This window comes from Lampris incognitus, chromosome 12 (assembly GCF_029633865.1).
Source record: "Lampris incognitus isolate fLamInc1 chromosome 12, fLamInc1.hap2, whole genome shotgun sequence".
Lineage (NCBI taxonomy): Eukaryota > Metazoa > Chordata > Actinopteri > Lampriformes > Lampridae > Lampris > Lampris incognitus.
The window spans coordinates 30,183,991-30,205,232 of NC_079222.1; the positions used below are offsets into that span (position 1 = coordinate 30,183,991).

Genomic DNA, 21,242 nt, shown 5'->3' on the forward strand with positions numbered 1-21,242 from the left:
TATATATAAATCCAATTTCTTTTAGTAGGATATAGTCCAGTTTCTGAGCAGCAATGACATCATCAACAATGAACTTTTTTTTTTTTAGCTTGAGATTAACATTAAACAGTGCAAGTTTAAAAGTGCAAAGAGAAGGGACCTTCTTCTTTCCGCTTGTTCCCCCTTTTTTCAGGGGTAGTCACAGCAGAGTTCATAGCTTCCATCCTGTGAGGGCACACAGAGGCAAAGCTTCTGAACAGGCAAGCCAGGCAACCGCTTGGAGCCCCAGGCAGTAGGGGGCCCCCGGGAACTGAGAGAATTTACTCCAAAGCAGTGACCGCAACCCCCTCCGCCTTAGACAGCCAATGGACGATTTGCAATGACATGACATCACAGTAGGAAACCTCCCTTGTAGGGGCCCCATGTCATTCACGTTGCCCGTGCACTGCCTGCGCTCTTCGAAAGTGAATGTTACTCCCAGCCTCCACACCACACAGTCTATACTTTTTGTTGGTGTCAGATTACTTATAACATAATTGCGATGAATGCTGGTTGGGGGCCCCCTCTGAGAATTTTTGCCTAGGGCCCCCCAACAGACCCTAGCATCGCCACTGTTGTGGAGATTCAGAACCTCTGAAAATCATTTGTTCTCGTTACCACTATTCCTTCTCTTCATTCACTCTCTAGCTCACTCGACTAACGCTGCACGATTTGAGTCAGCCATGCGCATGCATGACTCACATCTACAGCTGAGTCACATCGGGAGCAAAAGCGTCAAAACAAAAACATTGTTTTCGGGTATGAGTATAGAAAGTAAACTAGAAGTTGATCGTATTTCAGTTTCGCAAGTCAGCGAATCATTCACTTACGATCTCAACACAGGGGAACTGTACTGGAGGAACACTGGCTGAACCAAAAATAATTCGCCTAATTCACCTCACCACCACGTGTTAGTACTACAGTCTCCAACGTTAAAACCCTGCTATAAAAATGCTGTAGCGGGAACTGCCACAGCCAGGACGCAAAATCATGGCTCCTACACCGCAAGCAACAACGTTAACCAATCGACTAAATGATCCGACCCGTTAGCCAACGGCCAACGGGTCTACTTATCCATGCACGTTACACTACCCCCCTCCTTCGGGAAAGCGCGTCCGCGCGTATCCCACTTCTGACACCAATGCAGCGAATTCGGGGGGTAGCTCGGGACGCCGCATCCGGGACACGAACCCGTGGCTCCCACACTGCAAGTGACAACGTTAACCAGTCGACTAAAGCGTCGGACCCATTAGCCAAGGAGACTAACTGGTCGGACCCTTTAGTCGAGTGATTAGTGATGTCTCCCGCGGTGCGGGCGATATGGGTTCGCGTCCCGGCCGCGGCAGTTCCTGTGGTTGCCCCCCGAATTCGCTACATTGGTGTCAGAAGTGGGATGGTGAGACCGTGAGGTCATCGGAAGCGCATGCGCCCAGAGGCATGAGGGAGCTGATATGCTTAAGCGCGGGGACGCGCTTCCCAAAGGAGGGGGGTAGTGTAGCGTGCATGGATAAGTAGACACGTTGGTACTAGACTAACGGGTCTGACCCTTTAGTCGAGCGGTTAGTGATGTCTCCCGCGGTGCGGAAGGAAAAACACTGGTTTTTTTCTGTCCGTGGTGTGTGTGTGTGTGTGTGTGTGTGTGTGTGTATTCCCCTTCTCCCTGTAGGTGAAAAGAGGGGTGGTTTGTCACCAGGTTCAAACAGTAGAGATGGGGGAGATACGTACACCAGGCGGAGATATGCACTCTACTGACAGCACTCCTCTACATGGATAATAACTTGGTCATTGGGTTACATCTTACTCGTGTTACACTGGTATTTTACACGTAGGCAAAAACAAATTAAGTTTGTCACTGTGTAAAATTTGCTAAGCAACCGTTGTTGTGACAAATTACTGTTAAAATGGCACCACATTAGCGTGTGGCGTTAGTTGCCGAGTGGGAATGGAAATGGCAGCCAGTTTGTTAGGCATACGCAAATTTAAGAGATCAACAAGAGAGATAAGAGAAACTGTGGTCATCTCACACACACACACACACACTTAGTCACATAGACAAACTTCATACACACTAACACACACATTAACACACACATTAACACACACACACACACACACACAGGCACACATGATCAGAGGGGAAGTAGGCATTGTGGACAGACACATATATTACTGGAGTCACAGCAGCCGACACATTTATACTCATTCACTCTCTCGTTGCTCTTGTTGTTTACTTGATGACACTCTGGTTTCCCGCTTTTCTGTTCACCGTTTCGAAGCGTTTCTCTTCATGAAAGCCACAAGGACATAGCAGTCATCGTCTTTCACTTCATTCATATAAACATAGTCTTAACCGCTAGCCGTGGGACCCGTCCCTAATCCAGGCCAAGAAGACTCTCCCGTGTTGATTGTTGTCCTCAACCATGGTAAGTAAATTATTCTTATCTGTTGTTGTTTTGAGGGTTTTTTTTCCTCTCAAACTCTTTATCCTACTGACCTACTGAAAAAAAGGGAACTACGTAAGAAATAAAAATAATGGAAGTTTTTAACTTTGAGATCTTGGGTATATACGACTATCACTGTTTGTTCATTGAAGAGGAACTTAACTAAAGCTTTGCTACATCTTTCCATTGATGGTATTTTAGCCATGAGGCGAGCTGTTGAAGTTTGATTGACCAGCAGATGGTAACTAATTGGGGTGCTAAGGCCGTAAACACCCGTTGAGTTAAACTGACTGCTAAATCCAACCGTCAGGGGCACGCATGATGAGAGAGTGAAAGAAAGTCTGTTTTTCCTCCATCTGATTCAGCAGAATGGCCAAACAGATCAATACAGCCATTGCGGTGTCACCTTCTAAAACTTTGCAGTCTTTCTGTGTCAAAACTCTTATTATAAGTTTGCTTTAAAAATAGAAAAATAAAGAAGATCCGCTTCAAGCGTTCAAGTTTTTAATAACAAGATGTCAGTTTAAGCAGTTCTAAAGTGGTTAATGACCCCAGGATTTCGGGAACATGATTGGGGAAGTTAGCGGATGTGTAAAAAGCTGAGAAAGTTCCAGCTAAAAGACGCTAACTGCCAAGTCTCATGACTGAATTATTCTGTATTAGCTTCCATAGAACGAATAGACTAACTAGCATTTTGTTGTTGATAGTCCATACACATTTCACAACTTGTGTTACATGTTACACATACTGGCTTAAGTATTAGAGAAGTAGCACTATGGCTTGGTGTTCTGGATGCTGTTTCAGCTACATTGCAAAACACAGCTGTGGCAGGCGAGTTTTCACACCTCTAGAAAAAAAAAAGTTTCCTCTGTTTTATCCAAAGAGACCACTGTTAGATTTTTCAGCAGGCTGCAGGAAAACTGATTTGTTTTGTCTGTCAAATACAGTCTGTTTTATAATTGCAATCATAATAATATACACCACTGATAGGTACTACAGCATTAGTGTATGAGCATTAGCATTAGCCACTAAACTCCTCGGGCAGGTGTGGGGGGCACAATGAATGTCATATCAAAGCAATTATTAATAGGCTTGGGTTGCACAGGAAGTAGAAAAGCCTCAGCATTCAGAGTCTAGTTCTTTGTATTTCCTGAGCTTTGCGGGTAAAATAATGACCACTTTCTTACAGATTGCTTTACAAGCATTCGCAGTATTATCGATGTTTTGAAAATAACAGCTTTTTGGAAAAGCAAGAGTTGTGATTTTGTGATGTAGCACTTGTTAAGTAATTTTGGGTTTACTGTAGTTGAGCAACAGCAGCATGACAAAGGCGTTTTCCTCTCTTCTTCTTCTCATTAACTTCATATCCTGCCACAGTCAGGTTAGGTGTAACATGCAAGAATACAACACAACGGTTAGAAGCTAAAGGCACTTTAGCTTCTAACTATCTAATATTTACTATAACCTCTAACTCTCCCCTAAGAAGTTTACAAAATTGTTTGAATCAAATGTATCTGTCACTCACAAATATCCAGGCAGCAGTGTTTTCAGGTGATGCTTATTACACTGAGGTACTCTAGTCTCATTCTGCTTCTATATCGGCAACCTGAATGTGTTGCTAAGTGTCACTTTCTTAAAAAAATATATTTTAGAGAGATATACATCACTCTACATATGCCCAAGCTTTATTGTATTTTCCCTTGATGCTTAGCTTCACGTTGTGGTATTTTTCCCATGTTTCACAGCTTCTTTTTCTTCGCATTGGTTGTGTCCTTTTCCTCTTATCTGCACTTCCTGCTTTAGGTTGGCTTATGTCTCGGACTCCATTCAAACCAGTCTCATTAAACTGGGTGTGGCTGCTGCTGAAACCCAGTCAACCTGCCTGTATGGCATTTATCAACAAGGCTGGTAGTTTTCATGTTGCTCAGGACAAAGTTCACTGGTGTGGATGCCACCTAAGGCTCACAAAGACAAACTGCCTTATGTTTTGGCATCCTGTGCCATCCCAGCTGGATCCTGCTGCATCTCTGAACCAGGGACAGTAGTTCTGTGTGCGCCTTTTCGGATCATGGCCCTTTGTTGATCACACAATAGAACATAATAGCATTTTACTACAGCAAGCCTCTTCAATGCAACACATGGTATGGCTCCTTGCAGCTAAAGCAACAACCCACTACAAAAAAGTTGCAAACAGTCCAGCTAGATATGACGAATTACTGTAGTAAATGCTCAGCAAAAACACTTTCGATTTACTTGGACCAAAAACATTTTAGAATTTGGTGTAATGCATGCTTAATTCTTTATAACCATGACAAACTAGGATGTGGATGCTACTTCCATCAACAGGTGGTCTGAGAAATAATGAGGCACTCAAGATTACCTGGTAAGTTCTAAAATCCACACACTTAGTCATATTAGCCCAACTACCATACATCTGAGTTTCCTCTGAATCTCTTACACGGGTTTTTATCTCATATATTTTTTTTTCTATACTGGAGTATTTTTTGATTCATGACTGCTTTTGCAGCAAGAGTTTTGTTTTTGATGGAATATCAACTACACACAGAGTTTATCCTTTATCTTAACACAGCCTTATTAGTCCACATTCACCTGTTGCTTTACTTTACCTTCCTCAATTGCTTTTCCAGTGTCCACGGCACACTGTACTACGGGTAAAGCCTTTGTTTGATAAGCATCACAATGTGGGATTCTAACACTCAACTAGGAACACTACCTAAGCTGAGGGCGAAAGATTAATGAGGTCATATGTTGGAAAGGGTAATTGAAATGAGTATAATGATTCTTTCCCAATATCAGTAAACAGTTGACAGAAAATCGCTAGAATTAGACAAGATTTGAAGATCATGCTTAACAAAATCTTTCTTGGGGCATCCGGGTGGCGTACCGGTCTAGTCTGTTGCCTACCAGAAGAGGGCCTTTAGCGCTGGCAATAAGGAGGAGTTGAGAAAAATCCAATGAGACCTTAAAGTGAGAATCAGGGAGGCTAAAGATAACTACAGGAGGAAGTTGGAGCAGAACCTCCGACAGAACAACATGAGAGGTCTGGAGTGGTATGAAGACCATCACTGGTTTCAGGCCGACTTGCAGCAGAGCAGTGGAGGGCAGCTTGGACAGCGCCCATGAACTTAATGTGTTTTTTAACAGATTGGACACAATGACCCCTCCCCATCCCCGCCGGTCTCATCTGTTGCTTGCCCTCACCAACCGTCAACTTCACTGCCCCTCCCTCCCCCTCCTCCTTACATCCCCTCAGCCTCCAGTGGGGGCCCAACCCCCCCGGGTTCCTGACGACCCCCACCCCCCTACCTGTAACACCTACAGTGTGCTTCGCGGTTGACCATGTCAGAAGACAGTTGATGAGACTTCAAGCAAGCAAGGCAGCAGGCCCAGATGGTGCGCTGCATTAGCGCCTCCTCTGGTCGGTCAGGTGGCCTGTTCATGGGTGGCTGGGGGGGAACCGGGGGGAATAGCGTGATCCTCCCACGCGCTGTGTCCCCCTGGTGAAACTCCTCACTGTCAGGTGAAAAGAAATAGCTGGTGACTCCACATGTATCGGAGGAGGCATGTGGTAGTCTGCAGCCCTCCCCGGATCGGCAGAGGAGGTGGAGAAGCGACTGGGACGGCTCGGAAAATAGGGTAGTTGGCAAAGTACAATTGGGGAGAAAAACGGGTTAAAAAAGGCACAAAAAATCTTTCTTTAACAGATGTTTTTCATTTGACTTAAAACTTTTACCTCTGCTTAAAAATTAAAAACTTACCTCACTTACAGTAGAAATTAACATTCAGAATTAGATAATTGCATACATGAATGTATATCAAACAGTTTAAATATGTTTTAATCCATGTAGTTTTAAATCATGCTATGTCTTTTCCCTCTATTTGATTGCGGCAACCTTCTCTGTCTTTTCCTTAAAGTCGCGTCTGCCTCTGAAGACATGTCTGAATTGTTCACTAAAAACATGCCACAATTTTGTTCTAATTCTGTGTTCAATTTAGTTTCAGGATCTGACTGACTAAATATTGAGTCACACTTTTAGACCGATTCTGAGTCAGTCAGTTGGATGACATTTTAATTTAATTTATTTCTGGCTATGATTCTGAATTGAGATTGTGCTGCTTTTCTTCTTTCTTTTTTTTTTTGTCCCCACTAGGACGGTAAGGCTGATGTAAAGGCCATCATGGCTCGTTTCCAGGCTGGTGGGGCCAGTGGTGCTGAAGAGACATCTTCCTCGTCTACGGGAAATCAGAAGACAGCCCTGCACCCCACCCTGTCATCTGGCCCTCCTGTGCAGCCTAAGAAACCGGTCTTGGAGAGCCTGTCGGGGAGCGCTGTCACTATTCCTCCAAAATCCACCGTCTTAAAAAGTACTGTCTCCAGTACAAGTGCTCCAGAGGTGCGACAGTTGTCAAAGACCAAAGCCCTGGCTAGTGTTTTTTCCAACGCCCAGGAGGTCACTAACGGAAACGTGAAACCTTCCCATGTTCATACACAGCAGTTCCCTTTGAAAACAGCTACTTCACAGAACAATGAGCATAAAAGCCCTATACCCAAACCTCCTCTTCACAAGCCCTCCCTAAGCTCCACCTTGCCTGAATCCAAGCCTGCCTTTACCAAACCACCCTGGGTGAAAGAAAGCAGCAGTGGTTCACTATCCACTCCTGGTTCCACCCTGCAGAAAAACCTGCCCCCACCACAAAAACCCAGCAGCAGTATTGCAAAGTTACGAAGACAGAATGACGAGGTGGCAGGAGTTAACACGGATTTTGTAAATAAACCTTTCCACACGATAAACTCTCAACCCGCTGCAAATATATTTACTGCTCAGAGTGCCTTTAATAAGGAGAGGGACAAGACTAACCAATCAGAGGGTGGCTTAAAAAGGGAGGGGTCAAACAAACTACCCCTCCATGTTTCTAACTCCTCCCCTCCTCCCAAACCTCCAGCCAGTAAGAAGCCTAGCTTATTGAAGGGCCCACCTGGTTCTTCACCCCAGATCAACAGCATTAGTAGTGGTGCCACTTTGGGCCCCAAGCGAAATCCTCTACCCAACAGTTTGGCCCTGGGCCCTGCCCCAGCCAAGCCCAATCGGCCCCCAAGAGTGAATCTGGAAAGATTCAGAGGAGATGGTGTGGTGCCTGGCAATGGTAAGTCATTGCTAAGTTATTGAAATAATTCTATTTGAAATAATTATTCAGTACATAGGAAATTATTTTTTCATCACCCCAGTCTCACAAAAAAAATGTATACAACTTATTTGCAATAGCTAAAATGCATTAATTGCCAATGCTCTGTCGCATGGCTATGATGCATGCCATCTAGTCTCATTGGGCCACACATGACCATGCCACTTTGTGATGAGAATACTCTAGTTTCCTCCCACAGTCCCAAGTTGGGACTGTGGGAGGAACTAGAGAACCCGGGGGAAACCCACACAGACACGGGGAGAACATGCAAACTCCACACGGAAAAGGACCTGGGATGACCCCTGAAGTTGGACAACCCCGGGTTTCGAGCCCAGGACCTTCTTGCTGTGAGGCGACCGCACTAAACATGCACACACATGCGTATATACGTATATATATATATGCACACACACACACACACACATATATATATATATATATATATATATATATACATATGTGTGTGTGTGTGTGTGTGTGATTGAAATATTGGAAAATTGGAATGTAAAACATTCTTGGCACAGGAAAAAAAGCCTAAATCAATATTGTAGGGATGTTTTGACTTTTACAACAATGGTAGACCCAGCGGTGAAACTACCATATATACAGCTAAGGCAGCTGCATTGGAACCCGCACGCGCGGACTCCTCTTTTTATCGCCACTATCGTATCAAAGATCTCGAACACTGGGTCTACAGGTTACAGTATGCTCAAAAAGGTGCAAAATGTGTCTGCACGTAATTATGGACATGGGCAATATGCAGTAGAATAGATGATTTCACACAGTGAAAAGCCCGAAAAGTACGCCTATGATGTAAGTAGAACTTATTTAGTATTTATTTGACTAATAATCAGCCTAAACATGTGCTTTGCGTTTATAAAGGCTATACGTAGACATGAATCATGTTGTCTATGTGTGGGTGCGCCGTCACATATTATGTTTTCATCTGTTATGCTGCTCCGACAGCAGGTTTTGGTAAGTAGGTCAGTCTATCACTATCTTGGCATTGCTATTATGACTCCTCTTCTGTGGCACGGTGTTCTGTTTTCCAGGTAATCACTTCATTTAGGACTGTGCAGCACATTTCGCTGTTGCTGGTCATTTTGAAGCAGCATGCTTTCACTTCTTAAGTTCGCTACTGACATTACATTACATTATGTTACACTTGACTGTGACGGGCAGGCTGGGGCCCGCTATGGACATCTTGCATAAGGGCCCGGCGCTGACTCCTCACACTGCTACACTTACAGTCGTGGTGTTTAATTGGACTTGCACCGTTCTGGTGTCAGTCTTTACATAAGTACTGGCCCCATTAGTCTTGAGTTGGACTTGGACTTGACTCAGACTTGCCCCCTCCCTCCCCACACTTTCTCTGGTCTCACCTTGAGTGGTCTTGACATCAAGCTAGAAAACAGTTATGTCATATCTCGGTGTGTCTCAATACCCAGTGAGCTGTCCACATAGGGAGCATTTAAAGTCATCAAATGCATGACACAGAGGCTGTCTCAGTAAATATGCAGCTACTAAGGTTTCTTATTTTGTCCAGGTTCTGACAAAGTACTAAGCATTTTATACTTAGAACTCATATTTTTTGGCTAAATCCAAGACCCAAATCAGTCACTTCATGGAAAGATTGGTTGGATTCTGGGTGGAAAATTGCTTCTTGTGGGAGTAAAAATGGGACTAGAAGCATAACAAAGATAATTTATTTCAGCTTTAATGGCAGCTCTCTGCTGTCTGAATTACACTGCCTATCAAGAGTCCCTGATGACGATAACATTAGTTTGTGTTTCATCTTTGTTAAATTACCACTAAGATTATGTTTTATTAATTTTCTATTCAACTTGTTTGAGCTGCAGGTGAAGTTAGTTTAATGCTATATGTTAACGTTGCTAATGCTAAAGCTGTCACATACTGCTTACAATCAATACTGATTAAAATGTGCTGTACACTGAATTTCACGCCACCAGGCACTGTTTACATGTTGCTGATCAATTATGTAACTATTTCAAGAACAGAAACATGTAGACAAATGGACACAACTATGTGAATAGAGTAACGTTAGATAAAGCACATCTGGGGGGGTGTCCGAGTGGCGTAGCAGACTGTTCCATTGCCTACTGACCAACACGGGGATCGCCGGTTCGAGTCCCCGTGCTGCCTCCAGCTTGGTTGGCCATCCCTGCAGACACAACTGGCCGTGTCTGCGGGTGGGAAGCCGGATATGGGTATGTGTCCTGGTCGCTACACTAGCACTTCCTCTGGTTGGTCGGGGCGCCTGTTCAGGGGGGTGGGGTAGGGGCACTGGGGAGACTTACGTGATCCTCCCACGCGCTAAGTCCCCCTGGCAAAACTCCTCACTGTCAGGTGAAAAGAAGCAGCTGGCAACTCCACATGTATCGGAGGAGGCATGTGGTAGTCTGCAGCCCTCCCCGGATCGGCAGAGGGGTGGAACAACAACCAGGACGGCTCAGAAGCGTGGGGTAATTGCACAGATACAATTGGAGAGAAAAAGGGAAAAAAAAAAAAAAGCTAACGCACATCTACCTACGTAGACTGATGGACTCTTATCATGAATATCTAAATATCCCTTCACTCAAAGTATTATCGCTAATATGGATTGTTTAAAAATAATTTAAGGTATTTATACACAATGGAGGACTGTTACTGAAACTAATGAAACTCAAAAGCATTTTTGCATCACTAAAAAGACAGACCTCATATTTTATTGAACATATCTAATTTGCACATTTTACCTTGCCTCCATCTATGAAGAAGGTTGCAGTATCTCTTAAAACCTGTCCTTTGCTTATTTCCTTGCCAGTTGTGGTCAGAGTCAGATAGTCACAAAAGTCACAAATGTACCTATCATCCCATGTTTTACAGAAGAGCTTAAACCTTAAGAATATGTTAAATGTCATTTATTCTGAGTCCTCGGTCTGAGAATCGAAACGATATTTAGAGCATCATGAGATGGTCATACTAAAATCGACACCTCAAAGTAAGTTGAGTCAGTTCATCTGGACAGAACGTTTATTGACAGGTACGTTTCATCACTCATCTAAGTGACCTCTTAAGTCTCAACTGACTGCAGGTACCCCCACCCTTATAAACAATACAGTTTCATATTGACCGAAAACAATGATCAGTTTCATATGCAAACTGCCGTGCACATTAGCTAGTTTCAAAGGCCATGTGTACTATTATATTATCACAGGATTTGGGAATGTTGCAATCACAGCATTGCAAGATGGCAACAGATGTACTCTTAGGCCCCCCCCCCCGGTTCAGGAATGGTCGTTCCTTCTTCTCATAGATGGCCTCTTTGACTCCCCATTCAAACCAGCGTTCCTCCCTATCAAGGATGTGCAGATCCTCATCCTTGAAGGAGTGGCCACTGGCCTGTAGATGGTGTAGACTGTGGAGTCCTGGCCTGACGTGTTAGCTCTCCTGTGTTGTGCCATCCTCTTGGCCAGCGTCTGTTTGGTTTCCCCAATGTGCAAGTCATGGCAATGCTCTCAGCACTAAACAGCGTACACTACACTCACTGGCCACTTTATTAGGTACACCTTGCTAGTACCGGGTTGGACCCCCTTTTGCCTTCAGAACTGCCTTAATCCTTCGTGGGCATAGATTCAACAAGGTACTGGAAACATTCCTCAGAGAGTTTGGTCCATATTGACATGATAGCATCACACAGCTGCTGCAGATTTGTCGGCTGCACATCCATGATGCGAATCTCCCGGTCCACCACATCCCGAAAGGTGCTCTATTGGATTGAGATCTGGTGACTGTGGAGGCCATTTGAGTACAGTGAACTCATTGTCATGTTCAAGAAACCAGTCTGAGATGATTCGAGCTTTATGACATGGCGCGTTATCCTGCTGGAAGTAGCCATCAGAAGATGGGAACACTGTGGTCATAAAGGGATGGACATGGTCAGCAACAATACTCAGGTAGGCCGTGGCGTTGACACGATGCTCAATTGGTACTAAGGGGCCCAAAGTGTGCCAAGAAAATATCCCCCACACCATTACACCACCACCACCAGCCTGAACCATTGATACAAGGCAGGATGGATCCATGCTTTCATGTTGTTGACGCCAAATTCTGACCCTACCATACCAATGTCGCAGCAGAAATCGAGACTCATCAGACCAGGCAACGTTTTTCCAATCTTCTATTGTCCAATTTTGGTGAGCCTGTGCGAATTGTAGCCTGTTTCCTGTTCTTAGCTGACAGGAGTGGCACCCGGTGTGGTCTTCTGCTGCTGTAGCCCATCTGCCTCAAGGTTCGACGTGTTGTGCGTTCAGAGATGCTCTTCTGCATACCTCGGTTGTAATGAGTGGTTATTTGAGTTACTGTTGCCTTTCTATCAGCTCGAACCAGTCTGGCCATTCTCCTCTGACCTCTGGCATCAACAAGGCATTTTCGCCCACAGAACTGCCGCTCACTGGATATTTTCTCTTTTTCGGACCATTCTCTGTAAACCCTAGAGATGGTTGTGCGTGAAAATCCCAGTAGATCAGCAGTTTCTGAAATACTCAGACCAGCCCGTCTGGAACCAACAACCATGCCACGTTCAAAGTCACTTAAATCACCTTTCCCCCCCATTCTGATGCTCGGTTTGAACTGCAGCAGATCGTCTTGACCATGTCTACATGCCTAAATGCATTGAGTTGCTGCCATGTGATTGGCTGATTAGAAATTTGCGTTAACAAGCAGTTGGACGGGTGTGCCTAATAAAGTGGCCGGTGAGTGTATATTGCTGTTATTGCCAAGAGAGCCGATCCTTGGGGTGGACCAATTTCTAGCACAGTGTTCGGGGTTTGAAAGCAATTGAGACACGGTGTTTGGAAAATATGCGTCTCGACTGTTCCGACACTCCCGCCACATACAGAATCACCACTGGTTTATGCTTAGACAGCTGTTGTCCTTCTCCTCTCTTCGATTGGCTGGTCCACTGTTCGGGCGTCTTCCTGGCTTTGACAAATGCCCAGTTAGGATAACCACACTTAGCCGCTGTGTCAGTGAGTTGTTGTCAGCTCAGTGGTACAGCGTCCTGATGATTGCTAGTTTGTGCTCCAGTGAATGATGAGCGTCAAACCTCAAGTGTTAATCAGTATGTGTTGGTTTACGGTAAACATCAACAATCAAATGTCCCCCATCACCGATTGCAATTTCCCAGTCTAAGAAGGCTAACCTGTCATTTTTCACATCCTCCCTGGTGAACTTGATGTGGTTGTCCACAGAGTTAATGTGGTTGGTGAAATATGGTATGTCCTGAGATTTAATTTTAACCCATGTGTTGTCTGAAGATCTGAACCAATGGCTAGTTGGTGTCCCTGGATAGGACATCTGAGCCCTCTTTTTCACTTCCTCCACATACAAGTTGGCCACTATAGGTGAGACTGGGGAACCCATAGCACACCCATGCTTCTGCCTATAGTACTGCCCCCTGGGTCATTTTGTAATTTCATTTGGAGTACCTCCACTAATTCATCAACAGGAACACACCTGAAGAGAGACTTAACTTCGTAAGAGACCATTCTTTTATCCCCCTCCAAAATGATGTCCCTCACCTTATTCACAAAATCCATATTGTTCTGAATGTGATGTTCTTTACTGCCTACCAACGGGTTAAGAATAGACACCAAAAGCTTAGAGATGTTACAGGTCACTGAGTTAATCATACTAACAATAGGCCCTAATGGCACATTCTGTTTATGCATCTTAGGTAAACCATATAGACTTGGTGTAGCTTCCCCTGGGTATAATCTATGGTACAAATTTCTGTGAACAGAAGATACATAAACAAGATTATGGTCCATTCGCCGGCAGCCATACCAACATGTACCCTGGCTCTGCCAAATGATGGAAGCTAAGCAGGTATAGGCTTGGCTAGTACTTGGATGGGAGACCTTCCGGGAAAACAGAGTTGCTGTAGGAAGTGGGGTTGGTGGACTAGTACGGGGCAGTCTTCCCTCTGGTCCTAATAAAAAAACCAACAAAGATCAAATTCCAATGCCCCAGGGCAGCGACAGGGACACTGTGCTGTAGGAGATGGCGTCCTTCAGATGAGACGTTAAACTGAGGTCCTGATACTCTGTGGTCATTAAAGATCCCATGGCACTTATGGCAAAGAGTAAGGGGTTCCCTGGTGTTCTGGGAAAATTCCAAACCTGGCTCTCTCCATATGGCCACATAAATGCTCCCATATAATTGGCTCAATGATTCCTCCCTCTCCACCTCAAACTGATGTGTGGTGAGCGTTCTAGTGCAAAATGGCTGCCGTGCATCACCCAGGTGGTGCTACACATCGGTGGTGGTTGAAACGAGTTGCCCCCTTCAATGTGAAGCGCTTTGGGTGTCTAGAAAAGCGTGTGTGTGTGTGTGTGTGTGTGTGTGTGTGTGTGTGTGTGTGTGTGGGCCCTGTGACGGCCTGGCGGCCTGTCCAGGGTGTCTGCCCGCCTGCCGCCCAATGACTGCTGAGATAGGCTCCAGCATCCCCGTGATCCTGAGAGCAGGATAAGCTGTTTGGATAATGGATGGATGGATTATCATTATTATCATTTGTATGAATCAGCGCACAAATGTGCACAGAGGCACAGGACACCATCATTATAGGGTTGTTGTGAGACATTTGTGGGGAGGAACTCTGCTCAGGTATTTCTCTTTCTGTGGCAGCCCTTAGTCATTTTCTATAAAAGTTGTAAAAGAGAAGCCCAGCCTTACTCACGAGCAAAAACTTGTTTGAACACGTTACAGTAAGCTGCATGTGCATTGGTTTAACTGAAATTAGCCAATCAACTTGTAGTTTCCCATAACTCCTTAAACCCAAGTACAAGCTCAGATTGCTTTCTGCTTGCTACACAAATTTGTCCTCTGAGTTAATCAACTGATACACAAAATATATATATATATATCTGCCCTCACACTACCAATTTTTAAACACACACACACACACACACACACACACACAATCATATGTGAGTGGAAGAAGGCATTTCAGTAAGAGACGACAGAAGAGGAAAGCTAAGAGTCACCACATGTGGTATTTAAATATTTAAATACAGCTGGGTATCAATAGTGGTGGACGACCTCAGTGCACTTGTTGTCTGGGTTGAAATTTAATTTCACATTTGAACTTTGAACCCGTGATCTGATACGCTTCTCCTTGTTAGGGATGCAAAGTTATTTATTATTGGCATAATTGTTTGCATTTAATAATATAATAACTGTGCAGATGTGTAAACACAGAATGACAATGCGGAAAAAATGCACAAAAATACAAAAGAAATATTTACATTCGTCCCCCGGTTCTCTAGAAGTTCAGTATGTGGTTTTAATTAATATCTTCAAAAAGGAAACTATTTTATTGTGTTTATGAGTTTCTCCCGCCTAGCCTCATCTCCTGGTTTCCATACGATATGATAATTAAGCTTTGCTGGCGACGGACCCACCGAATCATGTCTCTGTTGTGTGATTCTGTTGTGTGATTCGTGTTTGAGAAGACTCACAAATGTACATGTGCATGAGCACCGAAACTCCCAGCCACTGCACATGGAAATGTCCACGTATGCAAATTGGCATTCTGAAAATCTGGACTTGCATGCTTTGCTTCTGAGAGGCCTGGCTCTGTATGTTCTGTTGTCATTCTAATCAGATGTAATGTTGTCACAGCGGCATGAGCAGTTCCTCTGTTGGCTGGCCAAGTTTCAATTCCAGTTCCCCCCCCCCCCCCCCAGCCTGTCATCTGTCTCTGAATAGCTGAACTGCAACACATGGGAAAGTCACTTCCACTAAAAATGGGGACGTTCAAGTGAAAGGCTGTTTTTAGAAACACATCTGATCTGTTCTCAGAGACACAACTAATCTGGATCCCCCGCATCTAGGCAGATGACTAATGATTTGTATTTTTCTTTTAAAATAGTACTACGGGTGGAGCGGTGGCACAGTGCTTAGCGCTCTCGCCTCACAGTAAGAAGGTCCTGGGCTCAAACCCTGCGGGTCGTCCTCTGTGTAGAGTTTACATGTTCTCCCCACATCTGCGTGGGTTTCCTCCGGGTGCTACGGTTTCCTCCCACAGTCCAAAGACATGTAGGTCAGGTGAATCGGCTGTACTAAATTGTCCCTAGGTGTGAATGTGTCGGCCCTGTGATGGCCTGGCGGCCTGTCCAGGGTGTCTCCCCGCCTGCCGCCCAATGACTGCTGGGATAGGCTCCAGCATCCCGCAACCCTAATCAGGATTAGCGGCTTGGATAATGGATGGATAGAATAGTACTATGAGAGGCGTAGCGGTCTGTTCCGTTACCTACCAACACGGGGCTCACCAGTTTGAATCCCCGTGTTACCTCTGGCTTGGTCGGGTGTCCCTACAGACACAATTGGCCATGTCTGTAGGTGGGAAGCTGGATATGGTTATGTGTCCTGGTCGCTGCACTAGCGCCTCTTCTGTTCGGTCGGGGCGCCTGTACTGGGGGAAATAGCGTGATCTTCCCATGCGCTACGTCCCCCTGGTGAAACTCTTCACTGTCAGGTGAAAAGAAGCAGCTGGCGACTCATATGTATCGGAGGAGGCACGTGGTAATCTGCAGTCCTCACCGGATCAGCGGAGAGGGTGGAGCAGCGACCGGGACAGCTAGGAAGAGTGGGGTAATTGATCAAATACAATTGGGGAGAAAAAAAGAGGGAAAAAAAAGAGTACTATCAGAAAATAAAGGGGGCGGGAGCAACATTGCTTTGTACATTTTGCTCATTTAGTCTTAGCTCATGGCTCCCTACTAGTGCATAGGAGCAGGGGCGCAACGAGGGGGGGGGTGCAGAGGGTGCAATGCACACAGAGGCCGCATCAGTGGGGGTGCCAAAAGTACAGTGTACAGTAAACCATTTCTGGTTATAGGCCTATTTGTTTTTTAAAAGTTTATTATTTATAAATGTTATTACTTAGATGAGAATTTGGGATTAAAATATATAGTTACATGTTATATTTTTAATTATATATATATACATATATATATAATTTTTTTTTTTTTGCGAATGGTCTTTTGGCGCCCCCGCTGATGCGGTGCCTGTGTGCATTGCACACTCTGCACACACACCCCGTCGTTGCGCCCCTGCATAGGAGATGACGTCTCTTTTGGTTTGTACACTATATATGAGAAAACCACAATTCTTCACTGCCTACTAAATACCACGGTCTCACTTTGCTTCAGACGTTCTTCTATATTATTTATGACATTTAAACAGAAGATTACACACACACATACACACACACACACCTCAAACTAAATGCACTAAGACACAAATGCTAAGGCATTGGTGCAGGCAGCTTCATTTTCCTCAACATATTTTCACCCCTTTATTGTTTTCAAGGTCCTGACACGTTAAAGAAGAAACCTGTCTTCCCACTTCCCATTGACCCTCATCCCAGTGAGCAGAACAGCCACATGGGCCATCCCATGTTTTCCACTCCCCCAGCTCCATCTCTGCCCCCACGACACCCAGCGACCATGTAAGTGACACACGTGTGGAGGGTAACGTTTGATTTAATCTTACACATCTAACCTGTTAGTTTGTAAATGGAAGAGCGCTGCCTTTCGGTATACGCATAAACATGCACGTGTCTTTCAGAATACAACCGGATGAGGATGAAAATTATGATGACGTTGGTTTGATCAACAGCTCTCCGCCACCACCACCGCCACCCTCCACAGGTAATCCAGCACATATCCTTCACTAAAACACAATGTTGTTGAATTGTGTGGTTATACAGGATAATAACTGGCTGTCAGTGTCTTTTCGCCATCATCCCAAAAGCCTTTTTACTTTTCCTTTTAAAGAGGACAACGGGCGTCTGGGTAGTGTAGCGTACTATTCTGTTGCCTACCCTCATGGGGATCGCCGGTTCGAATCCCCCGTTGCCTAACAACACGGGAATCGCCGGTTCAAATCCCCGTGTTACCTCCGGCTTGGTCGGGCGTCCCTACAGACGCAACTGGCCGTGTCTGCGGATGGGAAGCCGGATGTGTGTCCTGGTAGCTGCTCCACCCCCTGCTCTGGTCAGTCAAGGCGACTGTTCGGGGGGGAGGGGGAACTGGGGGGAATAGCGTGATCCTCCCACGCGCTACGTCCCCCTGGAGAAACTCCTCACTGTCAGGTGAAACGAAGCGGCTGGCGACTCCACATGTATCGGAGGGGACATGTGGTAGTCTGCAGCCCTCCCTGGATCGGCAGAAGGGGTGGAGCAGCGACCGGGACGTCTCGGAAGAGTGGGGTAATTGGTCAGATACAATTGGGGAGAAAAACGGAGAAAAAATCCAAAAATAAAAATAAAAATAAATAATTTAAAAAAGAGGACGAGAGACAGTTCACTGCACAACCATCATTAGACGGCACGTGTACAAATCATAACTCGTTGTTACCATGTTATGGCCGAGTCAACCGCAACTGTCTGTTCTGGTCTTTAGTACCAAAAGAAAAGAAAAAAATTGGGTTTTAGGTGGTTATTTGAATTTTTTATTTTTTTTTAAGTTCAAGCAAACCCACTGCCATATATTTTTGTTTCTGACCATATAGAATTAATGTGAATATGTTTTAAATGCTATATCTGCTGAAAGGCTTTATGCAGCAGACAGTCTGCAGATTTATAGCAAGCTATGTCCAAACAACCAGACAGGCCTCCCTGAAAAACATAAGAGCCATGTTGTGAGATTGATTTCATGTGCTTATCCTCCAGGTCACCCGAGTCAGAGGGCAAAGGTGAGATTTTACACACCCACATCCAAGTGCACAAATAAGACATTTACTCACATATTACTCATATACTCAAAACCTGCATTACTTTACAAGGTATTTATCATTTTCCAGTCTAAATCTTCTGTCTGTCATGGCAGACCCTTAATGCGGGACTTTCTGATTTTTATTTATATCCTCACTGGCCTAGCAAGAGGATGACAGTGACGGCATGATGTATGAAGATCTTGATGAACGATGGTAAGACAAACGAGTCCGTTCCACTTATACCAACAACCCTGTAGGACCGACCTTACTCCTCCTGATAACCTAGCACCACTCCTCCTGTACCTCTGTAAACCTTTTCCCATGCCTTAAATCATTTTCCCATGGCTTCATAATATTGAGCTGTTCCATGTTGCTGTTCAGCTTCTCCATTGGCGGAGAGACTGGATGTCTGACTCCCAGATCCTAGTCTACAACTAGTCTATGACTCCAAAGCAGAAAGTGTTAGGAACATTTCACTTGTTATTCTTCATTTACACTTAGATGATAGGTGTTTACCTAAGACAAAATAAAAGCTGGAGATTTATTTCTACACCAAGCAGAAACAGTTCTACCATTTTCTAACCAGCTGCACACAGCAGTACCCCTGAATTTACCGACACCACCCCCTGGCTGTTGTTCTGCTTCAGTGCAAGAATTATCTCTTTTTTGTTCTTTACCCTAAATGGATTCACACAGAAGCGCAGAAAACCAGCAAATAACACATTAGTGGGGTATAGACCTGTCGTGTCCCAACAAAAACCTTTTCAGCTTCGCAGTAAACCAAATCAAAAATGAACAAGAAGGTACAGGTAGTCCCCAGGTTACGAACGAGTTCCGTTTTGAGTCTGTTCTTATGACGAATTTGTATGTAAGTCAGAACAGTTACATGGAGTTCACATCTAGCATCAATTAGTCAAAAGTTTATCTTAGTATATATTATATATTTTACCTAAAACATCATAAACATAATAATGCAGTAATAATAATAAATATAACTACAGTACAGTATTTATAATCGAGAAAGAATGTGTGTATAGATATAAAAAACACGAAAAGAAAAATGTCTTACATTTCAAACTCCCCACCTGCCACTGTCCCCGGAGGCTGGCCGTTTGACGCCGGAAACGACAGCCCGCTCAGGGCTCACCTCCCCGCCTCACCTGGTGAGAAAACGACAAAAGCATTTCACCTCTCTCTGAACGCTTTATTATTTCCACTTTCATTTCAGTCGTGATCGTTTTCCTTGTCTTCGCTGCATCACCATCACTTGCATCAGATTTACGTTTTGAAACTATGATTACGAGGGTACACACATGAAAAATTTAAGTCAAGACACAACACACGCAATGTTTACACGCTCTGACTTAAAATGGCAATGATCGGCGTGGCGTTGTTCTCCCTCAGGACGACGAACCGCCTAAAACGCGCAGTGTTTTGAGCATCGTGCAAAGTAGTCCATCCGTTCGTTAGTATGAACCATTGTGTGACAGGGAGAAATGGAAACGGATGATCCGCTGTGGCGACCCCTGACGGGAACAGCCGAAAGTAGTAGTAGTAGTAGTAGTAGTAGTAGTAGTAGTAGTAGTAGTAGTAGTAGCAGGGCCGGGTCTAGGCATAGGCAAACTAGGCAGCTGCCTAGGGTCTAATTGCCACAGGGGTGCCCAGACAGACGGATAAAAACATCAACTTTTGGTCTAAATTCAAAAATATTTAACATAAAATATTTTAAACTATAAATAGATAATAATAAACAAAGATATATACCTAACTAATTAACCATAATAACCATGTGACATTTAAAAGTAATATTATTTGTTTACAAAGTATCAAAATGTGCTTGTTTGGGGGGTGGGGGGGGTGGAGGGGGGATGGAGGGCCCAAGAAAAATGCTCTGCCTAGTGTAATCTATCCATTTAATCCGGCCCTGAGTAGAAGTAGTTGAGGCTTTACAGAGGTCGGCTCATAAGTACGGGCGTTTGTAAGTCCGGCGTTCATAACCCGGGGAATCTCTGTATTGGTGTGCACGTCCAGCCCGGTGAGGGCACCGGTGCAGGATAAAAAATAAAATAAAATAAAAATCATAATAAAGATACACACACTGGAAAAACAAAACTCCCAATTACTGTAAAATGTTTCGAGAGCTGTGTTTTTCTGTGTGCGGATAGCCTCTTTGTCTTCCCCATTAACCAAATCACACCAACAATTGTGTATATAAGCTAACCCATCCAACTGTCAGCGTGATTAAAAAGTGAGGGTAATATTTTCAACATGGTTTTAAGGGACTGGTAGCTCCACCTACCGAGGTGTTTGTTTCTTGCTTGTCAATCTATCATTCTCCCAAACTCTCTCAACGAAAAGGGAGGAAGCAGCTGAACTAAAGGAACTAAAGAAGAGAGAGTGCGAACAGAAGGAAGAGAAAAAACGACTGGAGGCTGAAAAGAAGGAAAAGAAGGAGAGAGAAAAGAGAGAACAAGAAGCGAGGAAAAAATTCAAAGTGAGTGACTGAACTGAGACAACTCGTTACGGCCTTAACATCACATAAAACTGTTTTTCTTTTTTTTCTTTGGGGGGGGGGGAGATTTTTCCTCCTTAATCTCTCCAATTCTATCTGGCCAATTACCCTACTCTTACTATTCACCCCGGTCACTGCTCCATCCCCTCTGCCGATCCGGGGAGGGCTGCAGACTACCACTTGCCTCCTCCGATACATGTGGAGTCGCCAGCCGCTTCTTTTCCCCTGACAGTGAGGAGTTTCACCAGGGGGACGTAGCGCGTCGGAGGATCACGCTATTTCCC

At 44.6% G+C, this 21,242-nt stretch overlaps 1 protein-coding gene across 1 annotated transcript in view; it reads left to right on the forward strand.

Annotated features, from left to right (window-relative positions):
* Window positions 1-2,259: 2,259 nt before the first annotated feature.
* fybb (FYN binding protein b) overlaps window positions 2,260-21,242 on the forward strand; it is a 33,947-nt gene continuing 14,964 nt past the window's right edge. The window contains exons 1-7 of the mRNA XM_056290998.1: window positions 2,260-2,441; window positions 6,632-7,625; window positions 17,040-17,178; window positions 17,298-17,380; window positions 18,403-18,425; window positions 18,610-18,659; window positions 20,805-20,940. Coding sequence (XP_056146973.1) covers window positions 2,439-2,441; window positions 6,632-7,625; window positions 17,040-17,178; window positions 17,298-17,380; window positions 18,403-18,425; window positions 18,610-18,659; window positions 20,805-20,940 — 1,428 coding nt within the window. The 5' untranslated portion in view covers window positions 2,260-2,438. The remainder of the gene's footprint in view (window positions 2,442-6,631; window positions 7,626-17,039; window positions 17,179-17,297; window positions 17,381-18,402; window positions 18,426-18,609; window positions 18,660-20,804; window positions 20,941-21,242) is intronic.